This window comes from Macadamia integrifolia, chromosome 9 (assembly GCF_013358625.1).
Source record: "Macadamia integrifolia cultivar HAES 741 chromosome 9, SCU_Mint_v3, whole genome shotgun sequence".
NCBI lineage: Eukaryota > Viridiplantae > Streptophyta > Magnoliopsida > Proteales > Proteaceae > Macadamia > Macadamia integrifolia.
Window position 1 is genome coordinate 3690192 of NC_056565.1, and position 26808 is coordinate 3716999.

General features: G+C 39.0%; 1 protein-coding gene across 4 annotated transcripts in view; it reads left to right on the forward strand.

Annotated features, from left to right (window-relative positions):
- Positions 1-26270, forward strand: part of LOC122089052 — a 117691-nt gene extending 91421 nt beyond the window's left edge. For 2 of the 4 annotated variants that reach the window (XM_042658470.1, XM_042658468.1), the window contains exons 8-17: positions 1028-1098; positions 2257-2516; positions 2624-2671; positions 23198-23535; positions 23704-24339; positions 24435-24602; positions 25020-25358; positions 25431-25664; positions 25734-25823; positions 25911-26270. In XM_042658470.1, coding sequence (XP_042514404.1) covers positions 1028-1098; positions 2257-2516; positions 2624-2671; positions 23198-23535; positions 23704-24339; positions 24435-24602; positions 25020-25358; positions 25431-25664; positions 25734-25823; positions 25911-26045 — 2319 coding nt within the window. In that variant the 3' untranslated portion in view covers positions 26046-26270. The remainder of the gene's footprint in view (positions 1-1027; positions 1099-2256; positions 2517-2623; positions 2672-23197; positions 23536-23703; positions 24340-24434; positions 24603-25019; positions 25359-25430; positions 25665-25733; positions 25824-25910) is intronic. The other 2 variants (XM_042658471.1, XM_042658472.1) reach the window with 2 other exon arrangements.
- Positions 26271-26808: the final 538 nt, after the last annotated feature.

Genomic DNA, 26808 nt, shown 5'->3' on the forward strand with positions numbered 1-26808 from the left:
AGGCTAGCAAAAGAATTTATATTATATAACAGAAGGGGGGGGGGGGAAAAAAAAACACATAACAGCATCAGGTGCCCACCCAGCCACTCTAGGCAGACCAAAGTACCCATGGTGATGCCCAGGTGGCCAAGGGGGTTGCCTTACTTGTATCCAGTAAGGTGTGATCGCATTGGCACCCTGAGGACTCTTGGATGCCTTGACAAAACTATGTGTGCTCTTATTACTTTCGGCTGATTGCATAGAGCTTCATCTGAGGAGCACATTGTCTGAGCTGCTGAAAGAAATGGTAAGTGATAGCCAGCCATTTAGGGGCTATAACCCTGGTGCAAGTGTCACTTTCGCAGCTTCCCAGTAGGGGTGGTTGAGGTCAGTACAATCCTTTGACAATTTTTGCACAAGTGGCTTCCTCAGACTTGAACCCACGGCTTTACACTTGCGGCCCAGGTATTTCACCAGTATTTCACCATAGCACCAAGCAACTTCCCCAAAATAGAACATGATGGCCGCTGTCCTTCAAAATATAAATATAGTAAGTGCAAGTCGTTTGGATAAGTTCCAATTTCCAGATGCCTTCTTCTGGATGCTTAGGACTCTTCTAGTTGACACTTTATTTACTCTGTTGAAAATTGAAGTAGAAGATGACCACGACCATCCTATTAAATATTTCTTTTTGGATTCAAATAATTTACAGCAACAGTATATAAAATACTGAAACATGCATCTGATTGTATTGATTACATCAACAGCTTATGTTCTGAGTTGGCTGACTTCCTATTTGAGGCCACCCGAAATGTTTGTCCGGTGCATATCTTTATTTTCTGAATTCCAGATGGAGTTTCCTTCTAACTATTCAGGACTGTATATATATATATATATATATTTTTTTTTTTTCCCCTTTGGTATGCATATCTGCTCCGCTCCTCTGCTTCAGGTTTGGAGATTGAATTATAGTTTCATAATTTTCTGCGGTTTCTGATCGTTCTTTCTTTTCTGGCTTTGAATTATTACACAAACGAATTGATTTCAGTGGATTGACAAAGAGCTTGTGCTGTTACAAAACCTCATTGATCGAGCAAATGAGAAGGGATTGCGCAGAGAATATCCTATCTTCGTATATAAAAGTTCTGTAATATATAGCAGTTTCTGGGTTTTTATAGATGCTGAAGGATTGACTTTATTTTTTGTATCTGTATTTTCCAAAAAGCTAAGAATTGTCATAGGATATGTGAATTTGAAATGGACGTTGAGTTGCATTGGATGTCTTATTGTGGGATGTTAGGAGCTGTTGTCGAGGAAAAAATTTACTGAGATTAGGATCCATGGAACGAGAAGATACATATTCTCTTTTTTGTGGGCACATCCACACATGTTAAACTTAGACATCCATGTCCACACTACTGGAAACATTCATGCATATCCTTTTATTTAAAAGAAACAATTGCAAACGTGAGAGGGAAAGAGCATTTACCTGCAGAATGAAAATTTATCGTATGTAGTGGCATGAAAATTAAATAAATATAGTTGCACCCATAGTTCTAAATCTCAGTAATTTTGGATCGAAAGTTTCAAGGGTTTCGACCCACCCCGAGATGACCAATGGTTTCAACCCTAATTTCGGCAAATTTCAGAAATTTTGACCCAAATTTCTAGCAATAGCCCAAAAAAATACTTTATTTTGACCAAGTTTCTGAAATTTCGACCTCAAATTTAGAACCATGGTTGCACATTAGTGGTTGCCTACAAGGAGAAACTATTACTATTTCTATATTCGTGCACTGATGTGTCAGCCATTTTTAGGGTCACTGTACGTACATGTGTAGACAGTGGCAGATGCATCTTCATCATTGTTTTCTTGGTGAATAACATGTGTCATTGTTATTTACTGGTTGTATGCTCCTATGGGATGCCATTCAAGAATCTCACGCATTTTCTGGTTCATCCTATACAAGTTTTCAAATTTGAGGTTTGAGTGTAGAATGGCACCTATGTGCTCAGGTGGCGGATGATTTTGATTCTTTGGTTGTTGGGAAGTAGTAATACAGAATGGTTATCCTTGGACCGGTGCAGAATATGCTTGTGACAAACTTATGTAGCTAATTTGTCCCAAAATGCAGCAGCAGGTTGAATTAAATAAATTGTCAATAAATAATTGTGTTTTTTGCTGGGATACTATGTGTGAACCCGCTTCCAGTAGTAGCTCACTCATTATACTTTGATCGACAGAGAATTTGATCCTTGACTTATTTGGGGCTTTACCCTCTGTGAATACCTAGAAAGAAGGCAGGTACTTCAGACAACATCAGAACGGTTGCGTCTGTTACAAGCAATCCCCACAATAATTGCAGAAGTAGTTGTGCTGGAAGCATCTCCTGAGGATTCTTCATTATATAGAAAAGAGAAAAAAGATGACTTGCCAAGACCGACGATCCTTATAGGGGATCTAGAAAATCTTAATGATGATTTAGTTGTACATATGAAAACGTCAACTCAGAAGGAAGGGGGAATAGATTTTTCAGGTTTGTTTAAGCTCTAACAGATTATATATATGTATATATTTCCGTTTGCATTCCAGAGATTCCACTTATGAATTCCTGAAACTCTTGTTTTTATGGTCATGTGGCAGGAGATGGAGCTGTGTATAATCAAAATCCTGAAAAGAGAGTTGTTGAAGGTAATAAAGAGTTGATCCATTCTATTTTTTTCTTTAGATTATCAAATCTCTTTTTCTGCCAAGAATTGCTCTAATTGTATGCTGAATAATAGACTTGTCCCTCATGTAGATATAAAACCACACAACATGCACACACTAAAAAGGGGAAGAGGAAAAAAAAACCCCAAAATAGGTGGACATTTGGATAGTCATGAATCATGGACCTACTCATTGCAGTTGGTCTTTAAATTACTGCTTAACACTAATATTAGATGAGGCTTCTGTTCCTAAAATCCTAGGATTTGAAACTGTCATGATCCAAACTGTCAGCTAAAACTTTTGTACAGAGGTTGAACAGTTCCTAAATCCCCTATACATTCAACAGAGAACATATTTACTGCCCTCCAATTAGACTAGTTCTCGTGGACACATGAGAACCTCATAGCAATTTTATATTTCCAGCCAAACCTTCTGACATGTTTTTAGCCTGTTTCACCTGTTCAGTCCTGAAATATCCACTTTTGCATATCTCAAGGTATTGGTAATTTGGTTTCTAATGTAGTAAACATATTTTATTCTCCCTAGGAGTTCATTCTTACTTGGGCTACTTAAAGGGTGCATCGGTTGGAAGTTAGAGAGATTAGGGTTAGAGATGTGGGAGAAAGAGAGGAAGAGGAAGGAAGAAGGAGAGAAGTTGAGAGGAGAAAGAGAGAGATGAGGGCTCGTGGTTGAGCATTTTGCTCTTCCCACCTATATTAGGTTCAAACTAATAACTTAAGGAAATTACAGTCTTCCCTGGGGAGGTAAAAGAGAAAAAAAGGAAAATAAAACTTGGACAACTTAATATAAAGATGGTTCCTAAAGTACCCCTATTGCATAAACTCCAACACTCCTCCTCAAGCTGGAGAATAAATTTCATACATTCCCAGCTTGTATAAGAGGGTATTAAACTGGTGATGAATGAGTCCTTTGGTGAAGATGTCTGCCAATTGATCACTTGTCTTCACAAAAGGTGTGCAAATGTTACTAGAGTCAATCTTCTCTTTGATGAAATGCCTGTCTACTTCAAGGTGCTTTGTTCTATCATGTTGCATTGGGTTATGGAAAATGTTTATAGCTGCTTCATTGTCACAGTAGAGTCGCATAGGTCCTTCAGTGTCGTACCCCTACTAAAAAACCAATAGACAGCCAAATGAGTTCACAAACTCCCTGTATTCAGCCTCTGCAATAGATCTAACTATAATAGGTTGTTTCTTACTCCTCCATGTAACCAAGTTAGCACTAAAAAATGTGCAATAACTAGATGTAGATCTTCTGTCACAGATGGATCCAATACAATCAGCATCGGGATGACCTTCTATCCTCAAGTGATTGTTCTTGGCATACAAAAGTCCTTTTCCCAGATGGACTTTAAGTATCTGAGGATGCGATACATAACATCCAAGTGCCCACTCTTGGGCGCATGCATAAACTGGCTCACTACTCCCACTGCATAAGAAATGTCTGGGAAAGTCAGAGATAGATAGATCAGCTTCCCCACTAGCTTCTGATGTTTCACTGCATCAACAAGGGAAGGACAATAGTCTTCTCCTAGCTTATGATTCTTCTCAATAGGAGAACTTGCCTGTTTACAACCCAACATCCTAATTTCTTTCAACAGGTTTAACATAGTTTTTATTTGGCATATGTCGATACCCTTCTTAGACCTTGACACTTTAATTACCAAGAAATATTTCAAGTGTCCTAGATCTTTAGCCTCAAATTGTTTAGCCAAATAGGCTTTTAGTCCAGCTATTTCATTATTGTAATCTCTAGTCATCACAATATCATCAACATAAACAATCGATGCTTTGATGGTATCATTACCTCGACGGGTAAATATTGTGTGGTCTACTTGGCTCTGAGAATATCCACTCTTCAAAATAGCACTTCTCAAACCAAGCCTTTGGTAATTGCTTGAGACCATATAGTGCCTTCTTTAGGAGACACTTTATCATCAACTGTCGAAAACTTGAAGCCAGGAGGGGCTGCATATACACTTCCTCCTTTAAGTCTCCATGGAGGAAGGAATTCTTCACATCCAACTGATATAAGGGCCAATCTTTGTTTTCCGCCAAAAGAACTCTTATTGAGTTATGTTTGGCCACATGAGCATAGGTCTCCTGATAGTTGATTCCATACACCTGACTGTACTCTTTTGCCACCAATCTTGTCTTATACCTCTCAATAGCACCATCTACTTGGTGGTAGATAGTATAAACCCACCTGCATCCAATTGGAATACTCCCCTTAGGAAGATTAATCAGTTTCTAGGCATAGTTTTTAAGGCGTTGGTAAGGCGACGTGCTGATGCGGTCTAGAGATGGTAAGGCAGTGCTCCGCCTTACGTGAAGTGGTGCTTTATGGGTTTTTTTTTTTTATATATATTTTAAAATTACTTGATGAAGATTCCGAATATAGATTTTTTATTGGTAGGTGTATGGTTTTGTTAACACTTGAGATGTATAGGATCAGCTTTACTCCACAAAAAATAACCAAAACAAACAAAACAAAAACACGATTCACAAACAATGTTTGGATTTTATCAAGGTTTTTAAGAAAGGGCTTTGAGAAGGAATCAAGGAACAAGGAAGAACCACTGATCCAGGCGAGTAGGCGACCATTTTGCTCCGGCAGCAGTGAGCTTCATTCTTCTTTGACAGGAGTAGAAATATAGTGGATGACCTTAGGGCTTAGGCACTCATTTTGGCATCATAGAGGTAAGTATAATAAATACTTGTATTTTTTATGTCTTTTTTTTTTATATTTATAATTTTGTTTCATAATTATGTATTTATATTATATGTTAATATGTTATGATGATTGATGATTGATGATTGATGATTGATGATTGATGATTGATGAAGATGAACTTAGTTTATTCACTTTATTGATTTGTTTTCTTGATGAATATCTTACATTGGTATGAATATGAACCTTTAATATTTATTTAACATATGAGTAATAGGATTCAACTAGGATTTGAGCCAAATAGATTGGTTCTATAAAAAAATTATACATGAACGCTTTAGTCGATAAGGCGACGCTTTATGCCCGCCTTATCACTAAGGCGCTCCGAAAGACCCTCAAACGCCTCTGTCACCTTACCACCTTAAAAACTATGTTTCTAGGTACAGTTCTTCTCAAGAGCCTTCATTTCCTTAGACATGGCTTGCTTCCACTTGAGTTCTGATATAACCTCAATAATAGTTTTGGGGATGGAAGTAGAAGAAAGAGTAGCTATAAAAGCAAAACGTGTAGGAGAGAGCATCATGGGAAACAAACCAGGCTATAAGATTAGTACAAGTTCTCTTACTCTTTTAAACAATAGTGGGGAGGTCTAATTCAAAAGGGGGAGAAGAAATGTTACCTGACTCAGGAGGGGAAAGCTTAAGATGTAGATCCAAAGAGGACTCTTGGCAAGTCTTCTTTGTCCTTCTTGTGTACACAATATCCTTCTCATGACAAGGGCTACCAATATCAACAACATTTACAGTATCAATATCATCCACTTCTTTATGTTTCCCAATATCAAAGAACAAGGAGTAAAAGGCAAGGGATAAAGAAACGGAATGGAGCCGCCTTTTCACTTGCACTTCTATTCTCCCCCTGAAGAGGATGCTAATGAGAAGCAAAGAAAGACATAAACTTAAGGAACTTGCAAGAAGAACGGTGGTAACTATTAGAGATGTATTAGTTGCACTTGCAATAAAATATAACACATTATTCACTTGCACTTCTATTTACAAGATATTATACATATTAGAGAAGCAAAGAAAGACATAAACTTAGTCATGTTATATTTTATTTTCCATTTTCCTCCTTAGGGAAATATGTATAATATCTTGTAAATATATTAGTGTTAATGAGATTTTCACTCACAACACATTATTCCCTAATACCATTGATTCTCTTCTTCTCCCTCTTCTACTTCTCCATCTTCTTATCCATCTTCTTCCTCCTCATCCCTCATCTCATTGTTCTTCACTCATTCTTACATTTTAACTTGGTATCAAAGCACAAGACCTTGGTTTGAGAGTTGGATTACAAGCTTCCTACTTCTATTCTCTCTCTTTGGAACCCTAGGTTACAAAAGGTTCCAAGGAAGAGATCATTATGTGAAAAAACTTGAAGAATCTATCGGATGAGCTTGAAGGAAGGTCAAAGATAACTCAAGAGGAGGTTTCATGTGAAGAACTACACGGTTGATGCTGTTTGAAGCTCACAGCCACAAAAACTGGGCTGTTCATGACTACCGCTAGCCCTCCTTTGGGAGTCCTTGTTCTCTCTCTCGTCCGGCAGCCTTTAGAGGTGAGGTACACACCCTTTGGATCGCCCAAAGCATCCCTACAAGCCCTCTAAGCACTCAGTCCTAGGAGGACTGAATGGTGAGCTCACAGCCCATTATTGTGCAAGTTTGACTGTGCCGCCTCACCTGTTTTTCTTCTTATTTGCTCATTTTGTGATGGAATCTGGCCACATTGTTTGTTGAGATGTTTTGGTTGTGACCCTTGAAGTTTTATGTCCTAATTTGTTTGCACTAAAGTGTGCCTTGATCTTGCTTGCTTTGGCATTATGTGTTTGCCTCTTGTTGAGTTTATCTCTTAGTCCCCGTGAAGGCAAAGTTGGGTAGAGTGTGTACTCCCCATATTGTGTGTGCATTTCTTTTTTACAATATGTCTAAATATAGTGGCCTTGGAACCCTCTTTGTTGATTTTTCAGCCAGTGTATCGAGTGGTGCTCCTCCTCCTATAGTTTTTGATAACCCATATACCCAAATCTCTATTGTGAAGTTGGACAACACCAACTATTTGGATTGGGCTCATTCTGTGAAGCTTTCCTTGCGGATTAGTGGAAAGCTAGGGTATATTACAGGTACCATTAAGGCTCCTAACCCAGAAGACCCGACATATCCAAAGTAGGAGACTGAGAACTCCACTGTTATGACATGGCTGATTTTTTCCATGAAACCTGAGATTGGAAGAAGGTTTATGAGGAAAGAAACTGTCAAGAATATTTGGGACAGTGTTACTAAGACTTTTGACCGTGTGGGTGACTCGGCCAAGGTTTATCAACTACTTCAGAAGGTCATTAGTACGAAGCAAGGGAATAGGACCATTTCTGAGTACTGCAACACTGTCATTAATCTCTGAGAGAAGTATGATTACTATAGGGACCTCCAACTGTCCAATCCTGAGGATGAAGCTAAGATTTATCGGACACTTGAGAAAGAACGGGTTCTTATTTTGCTTGGTGGATTGAATCCTGAGTATGAGCCAATCCGGATACAAATTTTGGATCAATCTCCTCTTCCATCCCTTGATGAAGTGTGTAGTTATTTGCAGAGTGAGGAGACCAGGAGGGTGGCCATGGAACATACCCCTTCTCTTGAACGGTCGGCTCTTACTACTAGCTCTTAGAAGGATTGGCGTGGTGGTGGCTAAGGCCAAGGCCCACCTCACGGAGATGACAGATGATGTGATCATTGTGGGAAGTCTGGGCACACCAAAGAGAGATGTTGGGTTCTTCATGGTCGACCTCCTGGCATGCGTAGTGGTTCTAGTGGTGCTTATGGTGGACATAGTGGGGTAGCTAGAGCCCACAGTGTTGAGGCCGAGCATGCTACTACAGGGTCTGCTTCTAGCCCGCAACTAGAGCATAGTTCCCTTACTAGGGAGGATATTACAACATTCCGCAGGATCATGTCTCAACTGGGAGGCTCATCATCTTCTTCCCTTACAACGCCAGAGTCCTCAACTTTCGCATTGCAAGTTTCCTCATCTACCCCTTCCACAGCTCCATCTTGGGTTATTGATTCGGATGCTACGGATCATATGACTGGTACGTCCCATTATTATGATTCGTACTCTATTTGTTCCGGTAGAGATAAGGTCAGGGTTGCCGATGGCTCCCTTTCCTCCATTTCTGGTAATGGTAGCATTTCTATTACTTTTTCCATTTCACTTGATTTTGTTCTTCACGTTCCTGACCTTATCCGTAATCTCTTATCTGTGAGTCATCTGACAAAATCCTTAAACTATTGTCACCTTTTTTCCTTCTCATTTTCTCTTTCAGGATTGGGCGTTAGGAGAAGGGACTTTACCTACTTGAACCTCAATCATCTTTTGTTGTCATGGTAATAGATCGACTGTTCCTATTCATATTGTGCATTGATGTTTGGGGACCTTCTACTACTACTTCTTTATTTGGTTTTCGTTACTTCGTTTCTTTTGTTGATGATTTTTCCCGTGCTACTTGGACTGTTCTGATGAAGCACAAGAGTGATGTGTATGATGCTTTTAAAATTTTTTATCATATCGTATGTGCACAGTTTGACACCAAAATTAAAATTATTCGTTCTAACAAAGGAGGGGAGTATATCTATGGTGGTCTTCAGGACTTTTTTACTGACCATGGCATTCTCCATCAGCTAGCTTGTGTTGACACACCCCAACAAAATGGGGTAGCTAAGAGGAAAAACCGCCATTTGTTGGAGGTCAGTAGAAGTCTCCTCTTTGACATGCATGTTACTAAAACTTTTTGGTATGATGCTCTTCTTACTGCTGCTTATTTGATCAACTGTATGCCAACACAACTACTTGGCTCCAAAACTCCCTTGGACATCTTATCTCATCAGTCTTCTTGTTTCTCTCTTCCCCCCAAAGTGTTTGGGTGTACCTGTTTTGTCCATATTAATAAATCTTCTTGGACCAAACTGGACCCCAAGGCACTTAAGTGTATCTTTCTTGGCTACTCCTCCACTACCAAGGGATATAAGTGCTATCATCCTTCTTCCAGACGAAGGCTCCTCTCTAAAGATGTCACATTCCTTGAGTCTGGCCCTTTTTTTGCCTCTCCTCAGCATCCTTTTCAGGGGGAGCATAAAGGAAATGAAAAGGCTATTGATGAGATTCTTTTTCTTTCTCCATTGCCTATCTCTCCTTTTATACTTGACATTGGGAAACACAAAGAGGTGGATATTATTGATGTTGGTGATCATTCAAGAGATGGTTCAGGTTCAAGTAATAAAAAGAAGACCATTGTGTATAGAAGGAGGAACAAGAAGACCTGCCAAGAGTCCTCTTTAAATCCAACTCTTGAGATCCACCCTCCTCAGTCAGGTAATATCCTTTCTTCCCCATCAGAGATAGATCTTCCTATTGCTATTAGGAAGGGAAAGAGAGCTTGTACTAATCCTATAGCCCAGTTTGTTTCCTATGACTCTCTCTCTCCTACAGGTGTTGCATTTACTATTGCTCTCTTATTTGCTTATATTCCTAAGAATGTTTTTGAAGCTATGTCTGACCCTAAGTGGAAGCAAGCCATGACTAAGGAAATGATGGCCCTGGAAAAAAATTGTACTTGGAAATTGGTTGACCTTCGAAGGGGAGAATTCTAGTTGGATGCATGTGGGTCTATATAATCAAGTACCAGTCAGATGGTACTATTGAAAAGTGTAAGGCAAGGCTAGTGGCAAAAGGATATAGTCAAGTGTATGGGATTGACTATCATGAGACATTTGTTCCTGTGGCTAAGCATAACACCATAAGGGTTATTTTATCTCTGGTAGCTAATAAGGATTAGCTATTGTATTAATTGGATGTGAAGAACGCTTTTCTACATGGCGACTTAGAGGAGGAGATGTATATACAAACTCCTCCTGGCTTCAAGTTCCTTTTAGCTATAGGAAAGGTGTGCCTTCTCAAGAAAGCTTTGTATGGCCTTAAACAATCTCCAAAGGCCTAGTTTGAAAGGTTCCAACAAGCCATTCTGAAGAATGGTTATTCCCAGAGTCAGGCTGATCACACTCTATTCATTAAGCATAGTAGTGGCACCATTACAGCTCTGATTGTCTATGTTGATGACATTGTGGTAACTGGAGATGACAGAGTTAAGATAACCAATCTGAAGAACTACTTAGCCTAACAGTTTGAGATTACGGATCTAGGATCTAGGATCTAGGACCCTTAAAATATTTCCTGGGGAAAATGTCTAGATCCAAGAAGGGCATAAATATATACCAAAGGAAGTTTATTCTAGATCCTATTGAAAGAAACAGGAATATTAGGCTGCAAACCTACAAGTTCTCCTATTGAGCAGAATCATAAGCTTGGAGAAGATGCTGGCCCTTCTCTTGTTGATGCAAGGAAATATCAAAGGTTGGTTAGGAAGCTTATCTATTTGTCCTTAACTCGTCTCGACATTGCTTATGCAGTGGGGGTGGTGAGTCAGTTTATGCATGCTCCCAAGAGTGGGCACTTGGATGTGGTCTACCGCATTCTCTAGTACTTGAAGTCCTCTCCAGGAGAAGGATTACTTTTTTCTAAGCATAACCACATGAGGATAGAAGGTTTTACCAATGCAAATTGGGCTAGCTCAGTTTCTGATAGGAGATCTACATTAAGCTATTACACATTTGTAGGTAAAAACCTAGTTTCATGGCAGAGCAAGAAACAACCTATGGTGGTTCGGTCTAGTGCAGAGGCAGAATTTAGAGCCGTGGCTCATGGAGTGTGAGCTCCTCTGGTTGAGAAGGTTGGTCCAAGAGTTGGGATTTGATACTGAGGCACCTATAAAGCTTTATTGTGACAACAAGGCTGCCATAAGTATAACCCATAACCCTGTGCGACATGACAGGATAAAGCACATAGAGGTGGATAGACACTTTATTAAAGAGAATATTGACACTGGTTATATATGCACACCTTTTGTGAGGACTGGAGATCAGCTGGCTGATATCTTCACCAAGGGTCTTCTTTATCATCAGTTCAGTTCTCTACTGTCCAAGCTAGGAATGCATGATATTTATTCTCCAGCTTGAGGGGGAGTGTTAGAGATGTATTAGTTATGTTTCACTAAGGGTAGTTTAGTGATTTGTCATGTTACATTTTATTTTCCATTTTCTTCCTTAGGGAGGTATGTGTAATATCTTGTAAATATATTAGTGTAGGTAATATATTGGTGTTAGTGAGCTTTTCACTCACAACACATTATTCCCTAATACCATCGATTCTCTTCTCCCTCTTCTACTTCTCCATCTTCTTCCTCATCCCTCATCTCATTGTTCTTCACTCATTCTTACATTCTAACGGTAACACTTGTAGCCTTTGGTAGTGGCAGAATACCCAAGGAAGAGGCATTTAAGAGCTTTGGGATTGAGTTTGGTGTGGGAGGATTTGTTAACATGCACATAACATAATCAAATACCCTAGGGGGAATAGAAAACACAGAAGACCGAGAAGACAAGCGTGTAATAGGATTTTGGTAGGCTTGTGGTTGATGAGAAAAGCAGTCGTAACAATCGCCTCAGACCAAAGCGTTTTAGGAACATGCACACCAAATAGAAGGCTTCTACTGACTTCTAACAAATGGCGATTTTCCTTCCCCCATTCTATTGGAGGTCTATTAGCACAAGTAAGCTGATGAATTCCTCATAATTCTCATGATCCCTTTGATTCTTGGACCGCAATATGTCAATTTTTATATGTTACTAAAAAATAATTAATCTACAACTTTTATAAAAAAAAATTGATTTTTCTCAAATGTTTGTATTTTTTATTTTTTTTTATAATTCCAAAAATTAATTAAAAATATTAAAAAATACTATTTTCTTAGAAAATTTAGTTCATTTGAGCCTTAATTTTTTTTTATAATTTACTAAATCAATGACCATGATTTGAACTTAGATGTTTTCAACCTTTTCTAAATTAGGAAAAATATAAGTCTTTTTTTTTTCTTTAAATCCATTTCATTTTAGTTAAAAAAATATTATTATTTACTAAATCATTAAATATGCATATTAAGTTTCATTATGTATCTTTGTGGGAAGATGGAGCCTAAAGGACGGGCTAGGGATATTGGATGGAATTCAGCCAAGAAAGTGAATGGTAATAGGTTGTGGACAAATTACAACTACTATGATGCCATCCACCTAGGAGGTGGAATGACCAGACATAAACAACATTTGGTAGAAGGGTTTTCTAATGTTGCCGAGTGTACAAATTGCCCAGATGACATAAGCAAAGCAATGAAGAAGCACTTAAGGGGAAGTAGAAATAAAGCGACACAAGCTTTTGAAGATGAGGATATATTGGTTGAAAATCTAAGGGATCATGAGGATTATGAATGATCTGAAATGAAGGCAGAGGATGAAGATCAATAGTTTGCACGAGTGATGCATATGTTAAGGGAGGAAGTGGGAGAAAAAGAATGGACAGCAGAACAGTTGAGAAGAAGTCAATCTATAAGACTAGCACGTGGTGGCCCAATGATTCATAAGCAAGGTGCTGGCTCTGCAGGTCGTCTAAGTGTAGATAAAGGCAAGGGCTTAGATCCAACATTTGCTAGTGTGGAGGGTATGTTTGACAAATTTTCAAGAAGTGGTAAGGGCAAGGGGAAAAAGAGCCCATATATTAGAGATATGAGAAATGCACCATATAAAGACCATGATGAAGGGAAACAAAGGATTGAAGAGAATTTTCAACCAGAGACGTTGAGTAATATAATTGGGAAGGCAATCTCTAAGTGGTTCCACTGTTCCATGTTTCCACCTCACAAAGCTAAAGATCCATACTTCAAAGCGATGGTCAAGGAGATTCAGGTATGTGAGAAAAATGTGAAGCCACCCACACCTCATGAAATTGCTGGGCCATACTTAAATGCTATTATGAAAAAGGTGGATGAATATATTGGAGAATTTAAATACAAGCGGCTTGAATATGGAGTGACCACCATGTGTAATGGGTGGAGTGGACCAACGAGGATGTCCATCATCAATTTCCTCGTATATTGTGATGGGACAATCTTCCATTAGTCTTTCAACGCATCCTCAGATATCAAGGATGCAATGTAATTGTTCAAATTAATGGATGAAGTTGTGCAGAACATAGGGCTAGATAATGTTGTCCAGATTGTGACTGATAATGCCGCAAATTTTAAAAAGGTTGGTGTCTTACTTATAATGAAATATCTCACCCGATATTGGACACCTTGTGCAGTCTATTGTATTGATTTGATGTTCAAGCACATTGGTGAAATGAACAAAGTGCACAAAGTGGTTTCTGATGCCAATATGATCACCAATTTTATCTACAATCACAACTGGGTGTTGACATTGATCAAAAATATATATAAAAGGTGACTTGGTGAAGATCGTAACGACACGATTTGCAACAAATTATATTGTAGTTGATAGTTTTGAAAACCGGAAGGAAGGGCTGGTTAAGTCATTCACCTCTACTGAGTGGTTCACTAGTAGATATGCAAGCACTGAAATTGAAAAATTGTTCAAGACCTAATCACCTCAACAAAGTTTTGGAAAAAGGTGTCCCGACATACTAAGATTATGCTACCACTTTTTGTGGTACTTAGAATAGTTGATGGGGATAAGGCACAAACTATGGGAAATGTAGTGCATTATATGGAAATTGTCAAGCAAAAGATACAAGATGAGAACCCAAATTCATGCAAAGCATTTTTTAAGATTATAAATCACCGATGGGAAAAAATGTTTGTTCAAGACCTTCATCAGGTAGGTAATTTCTCAATTAAATTTATAAGTGACTTTATTAGTAATTTAATATGCTCAATCGTTAATAATAAATAATATGTAACCATGGGCAGCCTTTTATTTGAATTCGGATCTTCACTACACAAACAATTTAAGGTTTAGGACTGATTTAATGTGATATTTGAATGATGTTATAAACAAGTTAGCTCCTAATATTGATGCGGCCAAAGATGCAGTTGAAGAGGTTAGAAATCTACTAATCTTACATATTGATTAATATTTAATACATTACGTGGCGTATTAATATTTTAACATCTTTATAGGTGAAGTACTTCCGGGAGGCCACTCGTGGGTTTGCTGATCATTTAGCTATCTGTGCTAGATGAACACAACGCCCTGTTAATTTAGGTTTAATGAGCTATACTTGTATTTCAAATTTATTTCAGTTTCTTAATGTTGCAATTATCCTTATGTAGCTTATTGGTGGCTCAACTCTGGTGGAGAGCTCTAAACTTGAGGCCAATTGCAATGAAAATATTATCATGCACGTCATCCTCAAGTTGTTGCGAACATAATTGGAGTACGTTCGGATTGATACACATCAAACCTCGAAATCATCTGAGTTATGAGAAGCTGGAGAAGTTAGTGTATGTGCACTACAACATGAAATTGAAGATGATATACTTATAATTGGAGAAATTAGGGGATGATATTAATGTCAATCCAATTGACATCACCCACATACTCGACGATGAAGATCTAGTTAGGGGATGGATTGAGGACGTTGAAAAGGTTTTGGTGATGAACAAATTATCTGAAGATCGATGAGAAACCACACCTGATCCGTTTATAGAGGACATCATTAAAGAGATAAATGAAGATTTTCCACTTGATGAAACAGATGCACCATCAGATATACAAGAGGATGATGATAGCTCCGATGATGGCGATATCAGGAGGACGAGATCAGGTGCTACATATAGTGTAACTCAACCAAAAAGTAATGATGATTAAACCAAGAATGGTGCCGATGATGATGATGGTGGTGGCGGTGTGGTGGTGGTGGCCAAACTTATGTACCGGTACATTTCACAGGTGCGTTTACACATACAGCCCAAGATACTAATCATGGTGCTCGCGAACATCCAAAGTCTTATAGTTGGAGGGGTAGGCGTTTCCACAATCCAAGTGATAGTGATGCGTTGAGGAGTAGCATGAAGTTAATGAGCATTAGTTCGGATCACGCTGGTGCCTCATCCGGATATGGACACTATGTATCTTCAGGTGCTTCTTTAGGCTATGGATATGAGACTTATGGGGGACCAACATTGGCTACTCTAGAGTAGTACCGAAGATTCTACCATGAATGGGAGTCCCACTACAATAGATATTTTGATTGGGATAAATATTGTGCCTATGTCCGACAAGTGCACAACTTCATCTTAGATGTTTTTATTCAAGACAAATGTCCTAACTATGAATATGAACCATCACGACACTCTTCATGGCACTCATCACAGTGGCAATGGCAATGACAACAGAAAAAAAAATATAAGAAACCTCATCATTTTGAACATTTTGAACTCAATATACTTGTCTATTAGTGTGATACCCTCTATTTTAGTGTCATGCATTCTACATGTTATATATAGTTTTTTTATGCAAAAGTGTATAAGAATGTGTTCCCTATCTATTTATGTGCGGATCTTTAGCTTATCTTCGATACGATACGATACCCTCCGATATGTATATTAATTTTGGCCGACCGATATGTCAATTGATACTGATACTTTTTTTTTTGGATGAATAAATAATTCATTACCAAGAGAAGAATATACAGGGGAAGAGGGGGGAGGCCTTAGCCAACAAAGAAAACAATGGCCGAAGCCTGCAAAGAAAACAAAGGATATCGATACTTTAATCCTTGCTTGGTGGAAGAAAGTACCACTGAGGGTGGAAAGAAGAGCATAGTCCAAATGGGGCTGCGAGAAAGAGAAAGGCAAGCAAGAGAGAGAGAGGTGAATCTCTTGGGCATTATGGCAAAGATCCCAAATGGATCACCGCTCTGATACCATGTGTTGATTTTGGGGAAAACTAACTTGTGTCATACTTACATTAGCCATCTTTATTTGTAATGGATAAGAAAAGACTACAAATACAATAATGCCCCAAAGGAAAAAACTACCCTTATACCCATATTATAATATTATCATAATTTGGTTTGGCATTGATGAGGAAGCATGCGAGAGGGGATGTAGTGAGGCCTATAGCCACTCGATTCACAAATTGTATTGCACATGATAGCATCTATTTCCGAAAGGCAAGTATGCGTAAGATGTTCACCTCTATCGAGTGGTTGACTAGTACATATGCAAGGTCTGAAGTTGGAGCAAATGTCTAAGACCTAGTCACCTCCACAAAGTTTTGGGAAGGTGTGTGTCAACTTCATTTGATTATGTACTCAATCTTTTGTCTTCTTGTAGAGGTTGATGGGGTTAAGGCGCAAACCATGGGTAAGATGGGGCTTGGTATGGAAATAGTCAAGGAAAAAATAGCTAATGCCAACCCAACGTCAAACAAAAAGTTTCTAAAAATTATAAAAGACTAATGGGAAAGGATGTTGGTTCAAGACATTCATGGGTTGGTAATCTCTCAGGTAGATGACCTAGGTTTCATTTTGAACACTTACTAGTTACTATTTATTTACTAGTTACTATTTATTTATTAGTATCCTAATATCAGTTGCAAACCTTTTGCAACATATTATTTGAATCCGGGCATTCATTATAGCTATGATTTAGGGTATAGACCAGATTTACTGGAATCCCTAAAGGTTGTTGTCAATAGATTGGAGTCAAATGTTGACAAAGCCACAACTACCATGGAAGAGGATAGTAATACATTGTCTAATGTTTAATAGATTGAGACAGAGATTGTATCAAAGAACAATTTGAGTTGCTAACTAATGTTGTAATACCTCTCTAGATGAAGTACTTTCGGCTGGCCTCTCATTGATTTTCTTATCAAATGGCTAAACTTGCTAAAGAACAGAATGCCCTAGCAAGTTAGGTTTAATCATTGATTTGTTATTTAAAATTTTATTCAAACTCTTAATATTAGAATTATCATTATGCAACTAATTGGTGGCTCAACTATGGGGGTCGTGTTGCGCAGTTGAGGAGGATTGCAATACGAGTGTTATCTCCAAAAACATCCTCTAGTGGTTGCTAATGTAACTGGAGTATAGTCGGGTTGATACACACCAAACCTCGCAATCATCTCAGTTATGCAAAACTGGTTAAGTTGGTGTATGTGCGTTATAATATGAAGTTGAAGATGAAACATTTATAGTTGGAGAGAGCAAGGGATAACATAGGTGAGTGCTTTTATTTTTTGTTCTTTCATTTACTTAAAATATTATTCATGAATAAACAAATACCCCTCTATTTGAATTCAATAAAAATAATTGAAAAATAAATTCCAAATGGACAAAAAGTCAACTCCGAGTCCATGAACAAAACACTGGATTTTTTGTTGTAGGAGCGATTTTCAACTTTCAAATGCTGATTTTTCTCAATTTTGAAATTTTTATATATCTTATTATGGTAAAACATTGCTAAAAACCAAAAAGTCTAGTAAAATAATTTTTTGCTTTGATGTCCATAAAATTATTTTCATTCAGGTGATTTTAACATCATTCACACACTTTAAAATAAGTTTGATCAGAACATAACTTTGTCATCACAACTCAGATTTAAGTAATCTTAGACTTGTTGGAAAGCTAGTACACCTAATGCAAAAAATCTCAAGAAAAATAAAATCATTCGACTAGTCAAACTTATTATAGAACAAGAGCATTTCTATAAATGTTGATTTTTTATGATTTGATGTGGTTCACTATTGATTTTTTATGGCTTGATGAGGCTCAATGTTGATTTTTTATGATACAAGGTATATGTAGCATACTAAATAATGTTAGAATATAGGAAAAATAAAAAATAATACTTGGTCGCCTTGTTTGCCTTAAGGCGAGCGTTTAGGCAGTTCTCCAACGCCTTAGTTCGCCTTGGCACCGTGATAACTATGGTGTCAACCCAATCGACATCAAGTACATACTTGACAAAAAATTTTCAATTAGAGCATGGATTAAGGGCACTGATAAGGTATTTATGATGGATCAGTTGAGTGAGGATCAGCAAACAACCTCACTTGATCGACTCATAGAGAATGTAAAAGACCAGGATTTGTAACCAGTATCTGTAATAGAAGAGAGAGGGAGAGGGAGAGAGAGAGAGAGATTAATGGAGAAGAAGAGATGAGGGTAAGACTGCCTAGAAGAGGGCAACTGATTGTGTATAGCTTCCTCCCTGCATTGTATTATTTATAACTAAGAGTTACAAAGAAGGTAAGTAGTACCTTGTACAAGAAGATAACTAGAAAATAGAAACGTACTCTAATTAGGAAACTAAAATAACTTAGCCTAACATGGAAAGGTTGGGAGAAACTACCAACCCATGACTCATATATTTCAACACTCCCCCTCAAGTTGGAGTATACATATATCAAAAGAAAAGCTCCAACTTGTGCCAACAATAATAGAAAAATAAACGCAACAGCAACATAAAATGCTCTTCTCAAGGAAGGCGGGTAGTAGGTAAGACAAGTAGTAGGTGCATCCAAGTATGAGCAGCATCAAAGGCTCTTCACAAGGAAGGCAGGTAGTAGGTAAGGCAAGTAGTAGCAGCATCTGATTGCCGGGGACCAAGTAACGACAGTAGCAAAAGCTCTTCCTAAGGAAGGTAGGCAGTAGTAAGGCAAGTAGCAACATCAGATTGCCGGGGACCAAGTAACAACATCAGGTTGCTAAGGACCAAGTAGTAGCATTAGGGTGCCGAGGTAAGCAAGCAGCAGCATCAGGGTACCGAAGTAAGAAAGTAGCAGCTTCAGGATGCCAAGGACCAAGTAGCAACATCAAACAGATAATATAAGAACTCCGATCTCCCCCTCTCTTGTAGCATTACACGTGGACAAACAATGTCCAAGAAGCAGCATCTCAAAGGATCAGCATTGAACAACACAAATAATCTCATAATCAAGAGCTTAAAAATAATTTCCATTATCCCTCGCAGTGTAGCAAATAGAAACAAATAATCTTCAACCACCATGCGATGACTGATGAACATCAAATAAAATGGCCAATCAAGATCAGTTACGATCAATATCCTTCAATAATAGCAATTAGACCATCACTCCGTCAATTACCCTTTTTTTTTTTAAATAAATCACCCCAAATTGATGCGATCTAGGGGTCCAAGACCCAAACTTGAGTGTTATGTGCCCACAAATGGCAAATGTGTAATTAATCATACAATCCTGGGGTAGAAACGATTATGGGCACACCCAAGGGTGGTAAAACTCAATTGCTATGAAGTAGTGGTAATTTGGTAATTAACCAGATTATTTTTATCGGACTATTGGTAAATAAAAGGGAGGAATGTGGCTGCAAGGGAATTAGTATTAATTAACAAAGGGTAAATGTGGAATAGGAAACAAAATAAGGACAAGAGGGTATAGTGACATAAAGTGGGGGTAATATGGGAAACACAAAAAAGAAAAAGAAAAATCTGTTGCCTTAAAAAGACTAGGAAACGTGGGAAGGAAAGATTAATGATGACACATGGGGGTGTTGATGGAAAGAAAGAAAAGAAAAAGGAAAGTGGGGTAAATATGTGAAAACAACAGAGAGAGAAAGTGATTCACATATGTAATCGGCAGCAAAAAAGGCACATCGACGTTAGACAGTCACGCAAACAATAAAAGAGAAAGGTAAGAAATTATTTTTCCTTACGAAACCAGGGGAGAAACCGGTCCATTTCGATTGCAGAAACCAGTACTCCCTTGCGAAACCGGGAACTGTCTTCAAACCTGAATATTCAATTGTTAAAACTCATAAAACCAGAAGCAAATACCGTGTGTGTATGCTACAATCGATACAACTAGCAGACAAAGCAACCAGCGGAGTTACCTTCAAATCAATAAGATCGAACCAATCAGTTTAGGATTTACAGCAATAGAAGAAAACCCATCTCAAGCAGTAGCAGATCCAGAAATCAGACACCCTTCGATGTAGCAAATCAGTAGATTATTTTTTCCAGAAAATTTGTGTAGGAGAACACTTTAATGTTGCTAAAGCAGAACCAGAAATTGATATCAACCATAGCAGAATTCCAACGATAGCAGGAAATTGAAGTCCAGAAAAGGCAGTAGCAGCAACAGCAGGGGGAACTCTTCAATGAGAACAGCAGTAGAAGTAATAGCAGGTATGATCTACAATCAAATTTCATCGAAACCCTAGTTCTTATAAGAACTATAAGAACTAGGGTTTCACTAGTAGCAAGAGACCTTGGAACGACTATCAACAAAACAGCTATTAGTTATAGCTCTGATACCATGTTAATAGAAAGAATGGGAGAATGCTTGTGTCTTTAACTGATCACACAAGTCCCCTATTTATAATATAAAATCATGATAGTAGGAGTACAGCAGAAAAATAAAGTATTTACAATTATAACCCCCCATCCAGCCGCCCCACTCTAATTAGGGTCGGTGGAGGGGGGGAAACCCCAATGTGCCCCTGCGGCACACTAATTTTTATTCTAACACTCCCCCTCAAGTTGGTGCATGCCCAACTTGACTAAACTAGGATGGGACAACTTTCCAACCAATCCTTTAGCGAATACATCAACTAGTTTATCACCAGACTTTACAAAAGGAACGCAAATCAAACCAACATTCAACTTCTCTTTGATGAAGTGCCTATCAATCTCCACGTGCTTGGTTCGGTCATGTTGTACTAGATTATGAGCAATATTGATAGCAGCCTTGTTATCACAGTAAAGCATCACAGGAAGAACATATACACCAATATCATCCAAAAGTGTACGCAACCATAATAACTCACAAATCACATGTGCTATGGCACGAAATTTTGTTTCAGCACTAGATCTAGCCACCACATTCTGCTTCTTGTTGTGCCAAGTGACAAGATTCTATCCTGCATAGGTTCAATAACCAGAAAGACTTTCTATAAGGTGAGCCAACCCAATCAGCATCTGTATAAGCTTCAACTCAGAGGCGATCATGAGAAGATAAGAGGATCCATTTTCTTGGAGCTAACTTCAAGTATCGTAAGATACGCATAATAGCTTCCATATGAGAGGAATAGGAGTCATGCATGAACTAACTGACCTAACTTACAGCCACAGCAATGTCTGGTCGTGTATGTGAGAGATATATCAGTTTTCCCACCAACCGTTGGCAGCAGCCTTTGTCAACTGGTTCACCCTCTTCTTCCTTGAGCCAGCTACTAGCTTCTATAGGAATATCAGAAGGATGACAACATACCTGTCTCGGACAGTAGATCAAGGATGTACTTCCTTTGAGAGAGAAAGATGCCTTTTGAGGACCTGGCAACTTCAATTCCAATAAAGTACCTTAACTTTCCAAGATCCTTTATCTCAAATTCTTTGCCCAGAAAACAGTTGAGATGATCAATCTCAGTGTTATCATTTCCTTTTACCACGATGTCATCCACATAGACAATGAGTATAATAACTTTTTCACCAGACCTCTTTATGAATATTGTGTGGTCAGCATTACTCTGCTTATAACCCACAAATGTCATAGCCTTGTGAAATCTTTCAAACCATGCTCTAGGTGACTACTTCAAACCATAGAGAGCACGTTTCATATAAACTTCCTCATCGAGCTCTCCATGGGGGAAAACATTCTTTACATCAAGATGTTGGAGTTCCCATCCTAGCTTCACAGCACATGAGAGTAACACTAGCACAGAGGTCAACTTAGCAACTGGTGCAAATGTCTCTTGGTAATCAATTCCACAAGTCTGAGTGAACCCTTTTGCCACAAGCCTTGCCTTGTATCTATCAATAGAACCATCGATCGTGTTGGTGCTTCATCAGGCCATGGACAATATACTTCTTCAGGTGCTTCTTCAGGATACGGATATGGGGCTTCTTCGGGGTATGGAAGTTCCCAGCAATCGTGTTGGTGCTTCATCAGGCCATGGACAGTATACTTCTTCAGGTGCTTCTTCGGGATACGGATATGGGGCTTCTTCGGGGTATGGAAGTTATGGACATGGTTAGGCGCAATCACAACTAAGTACTTTATCAGCATTGGCCACTCTAGACCGGTACACAAGATTCTACTCTGAGTTGGAGAGACATTACAATAGATGTTTCTCATGCGGTTAAAATGGTTCCGTTCGGTCGGTGCACAACATCATCCTAGTCTCTCCTATTCTAAAAGACCCTCCCATCTATGAGTTTGGGCCACCTCGATACTCTTCATGGGAGTAGACTATTACTACATGTAAGAATTTTCATGCTGTGTAACAATTTCAGTTGAATGCACTTATTTCTCAATACAATGTTCTCCATTTTAGTTTTTATGCATGATACATGTTATATATTGCTTAGTAATACTGGTTTTTAGGCAAAGGTGTATTTTCGTGCGAATCTTGACCATTTCCATGTGTATCCTTATCATATCTTGCATATCTCTAATACGATACATCTCTCAATATCACCCGGCTAATACTATACACGATACCAATGCTTTAGTTCATAATTTTAGGTGCATCCAAGGGATTGCCTAATGCCTAGTGAGAAAAGGCACATACAATGATGTCCACATGTTGAGTTTTTAGGGTAGTTGTGTTGGCTGCCTCCTACCCAAATCAAATACTTGAAAATGTGTTCACATCCTTGTTATGTAGGTAGGAGGTTTAACAGTCAAAGAAATGCCAATTGAAGGCCAGAGATTTATATTGCAAAAGTCATCTGCTGAAATGTGTGTAGTTAACTTGTAATAGGTGGTATTATTAATCTGTCGGATTTGCCAATCTGAATTAAATATGTAACATATTTGAATGGGTTTGTACTTAAAATGTTTCAATTTTCCCCTCGTTTCACAAGAGGAGGCTGACTTTATACCATTTTTAGTTCGGCATCAAGAGGAAAGCAAAGACAAGGGGACAGCAGTGACTTTGGGTTTGGGAAGAGAATCAAAGAGCTCCATTTGTAGATTCACCCAAGGCTCTAAAGTGATGAGTACAAACATTGGCAGTGGAGATGCTCTTTCACCGAATCATTCTTCTTCTTCCTCTTTGGATGAGGACATGGGTTTGACAAAGATAGAGCATCCTTCCAAGCAGAGATCCTTCTCACATTTGGACCCTCTGGAGGCAGAGGAGGTCCATCTTGATGTGATGCCCAAGTACTCTCAGTTGTGCCAAAGGACCATCTTAACAGAGGTTTGTACACATCTCTTTTGAATTTCTTTATTTTATTTATAGTGCTTGCCTTTTCCTTTCTTCTTTAATAATTGTCTTACTATTCCAGCTCAATGTACTCTCCTTTCTTGGTATGTTATCATTTTAATGTTCCTTCTATACAAGTCTAAAATTTGAAGTCCTGTTCAGCTTAGGAAGCATGGGTCATTTGCCGAGGTTAAGGAGTGGTGGGGGGAACTCCCTTCCAAGGTCCGCCTGAAGATTACACAGGCCGGATTTGGCCAATTCCTTAGCTTAGAAGTGCGTAAAATTGATGGATATCTCATTCAGGCTCTGGTAGAGAGGTGGCAGCCCTCTACTCACACTTTCCACCTCCCAGTTGGAGAGGCCACTGTCACGCCTCTTTGTTTGTCAATGCTTACAGGTCTAAAGTTCGGTGGAGAGCCTGTCATTGAGGGGAATGGGTTCTGGGAAAGAGCAGGCACCAGTGTTAGTAAATTGCTTGGCAGAAATCCACCGCATGATGGTGGAAGAGTTCCAGTTGCCTGGTTTCGTAAGCACTATAGCCATATTGAGATATCAGATGATTCACCAGATGAGAAGCTGGATTTTTTGACTCGGGCTTTTATGATGTTCTTATTTGGTAATACCTTTAGCAATAACAACGGTCATGTTTCTCTAGATTTCCTCGCCTATTTGACTGATATATCCTCTATTGGGAAGTATGACTGGGGTGGCGCATTGCTGACACATTTATATCAGAACATGGATGCATTGGCCAACAGACACTGCCATTCCTTCTTAGGTGCCAGTTTTGTCTGGGAGGTGATTTTTCTTTGCCCTTTTTCTCCTTTTTTTTTTTTCCAACACCACAGTGACATTCTCTGTGCAACTGAATTTTGCTTCTTGCATTCCTGTAGGCATGGTTCTATGAGTTGTTTGGTATATGTGCCCCTCCTCTTCATGTTGATGAAGCACTCATCTTTCCCGTTGCCTCTAGGTGGGGGAATAGCTATTCTGGCATGAAGAAGATGATTCATTCTGTTGACTTTATCCACCAGCTCATCAATGCGCTCACTCCTCAACAGGTAATTCTCTTGGGCTCTAGTTTCCTTCTTGACCCACCTAAGGCGGCCATCCTTGACATATTTGGCCCCTTTTTTTGTCCAAGTGAAGTCCATTGTCCCCTACTCATATTCCAACCAAGACATAGTGGGGATCATTAGCTTTGAAAATCTTTTGGACGGTGGTTGAAATCAAATTGAAAGCCGACAATGGAAGGGGAAAATGCCAATACTTGAAAAATAAATGATTAAACTTGGCTCTCAAATATGATGAGTGGGCAGTCTAGATTTTACTTATCTATTCCACAGTTGATTGCCACATGACTTGCTCTGGAAAAGGCCATAGAGGAATGCCTTGTTAGGCTGAGTGAAGGACAATTTACCAATTATTTAAGCATTTCATTTAATTTATTTTGCTTTTTCATCTTGTTCTCTTGACAGGTCAAGTGGCAACCTTGGCGCCGGTACCCTGAGCATAGCCTGGACAAATTTTCTCGAGCTAGAAACATGACATGCAGGAGATGCATCTTTTCGGGTCCAGGGGGTCCAGTTTGGTACTTGGGAGAGAGGGTCTTCCACCAACACCTTGGTTCCACTAGCTTTGTGGTTCCAAAGGATCCTCCTTCCTTTATGATGAACCCAAAAAGGATGCAGGATGCAGACCTTGCTGCTGCCAGACATGGGCTTAGTATAGACGGCTTCCTTGACCCAGAGTCGGATTATACTGAGTATATCAAGACTAAGTTGGTGTGCAAACCATTCAGAATATCGTCCAAAATGGTACTGCTTCTTTAATTAATTTCTCTCTGAAGTCTTGCTTGATAGCATTTCCTGAATCCACCATGTTGACAGGATGGTCAGCCGTCAACTACCACCACTACCTCAGCTTGCATGGAGATGAGTAACCGTGCACCCTCTCAGCATAATGTGGCAACTGGAGTTCCTCTGACGTTCCCTCCTGACAGTGATGTCTTCATTCCGGGATATCCAGGTTGGACTGTGCCCATCTATGAGACTGGTTCTGAGGTTGAGATCCCAAGGCCACCATCAGTACCTGGAATCCCTTTGCCTAAAGACATTGAGTGGGTAAGTGTCCGCTTAGACTTCTCTAGCTGATTTCTTTTAGGTTTCATTAATTTTTTCTTCTTTTTGCAGTTTCCTCGTTACAGAGTGGAGGATTTGATGTGCATGATAGCAGGCTTGAAGGACATGGTGCGCAGTTACTCTCACGATGTACTTGAGATGGTCAGTATGCCTGATCTTGATTCTTTTGTCTATTCCTGCAAAACAGATGGTGTCAGCAATAACTTTTCGTAGTTGTTACCTCCACAGAGGAACACTATAGACAAGTTGAGGACCCCCCAAGGTAGCAATCAAGGAGGGGATGCTGAAGAGGCAGCCAGTTTAATTGAAGAGGAAGAGGGTACCAGCAATAATGGTGATGGAGACAAGGACACGGGCGTGTAATGTCTAATTTTATGATAATGTCTTTATTTAGTCTGAGCTATTTACCAGAAAAAAAAAAATTATTTGGTCTGAGCTTTGAACAAGCTGTACAGAATGGTTAATTTCCAAAGAAAGTTCACTCTTGGAAGGGTAGAAATGTCCATTTTGATTGATTATGTAATGGAGTTGCAAAACATAATACAGATGTTTTGTATCCATCATCAGTGACCATATTGATTTGGATGAGTGTGTTGGAGTGTTCGAGTGAACATTATCATAGAAAAGGCCACTATTTTTTCTGACTTTGTATCTCAGCTGAAAATTTGACCAGCGAGATGGATGTAGGGTTCTCAATCAGATGGACCCCTCAGTCAGTCTACACTTAGGGATTGAGTCAAATGGTGACTACATGGTGACTACAACCTTCTTTGCCGGCTTCATAATGAATGATCCCGGTTTTACACAGGCATTTCAGATTGCAAGTTTGTGCAACTTACAAAAACAGACTAACCGCTGTCTCTTGTAGATAGACTATAGCCATGTCTTTTGACCATAAAATCCTGATGTGTATACTCAGTTCAAGGGCTTGGCCCCTAGAACAAAGCTGGTTGGATTGCTCTTAAGCTAGACATGGCAAAGGCTTATGATAAATTTATCAGACGTATTTTGGACTTTTTGGGCTTTGGGGATAGATGGGGAGATCTAATCAGCTATATCATAAGCAGCCCATCCTTCTTCATCAAACTAAATGGCTCAGCCTATAATTTCTTTCAACCTTCTCGGG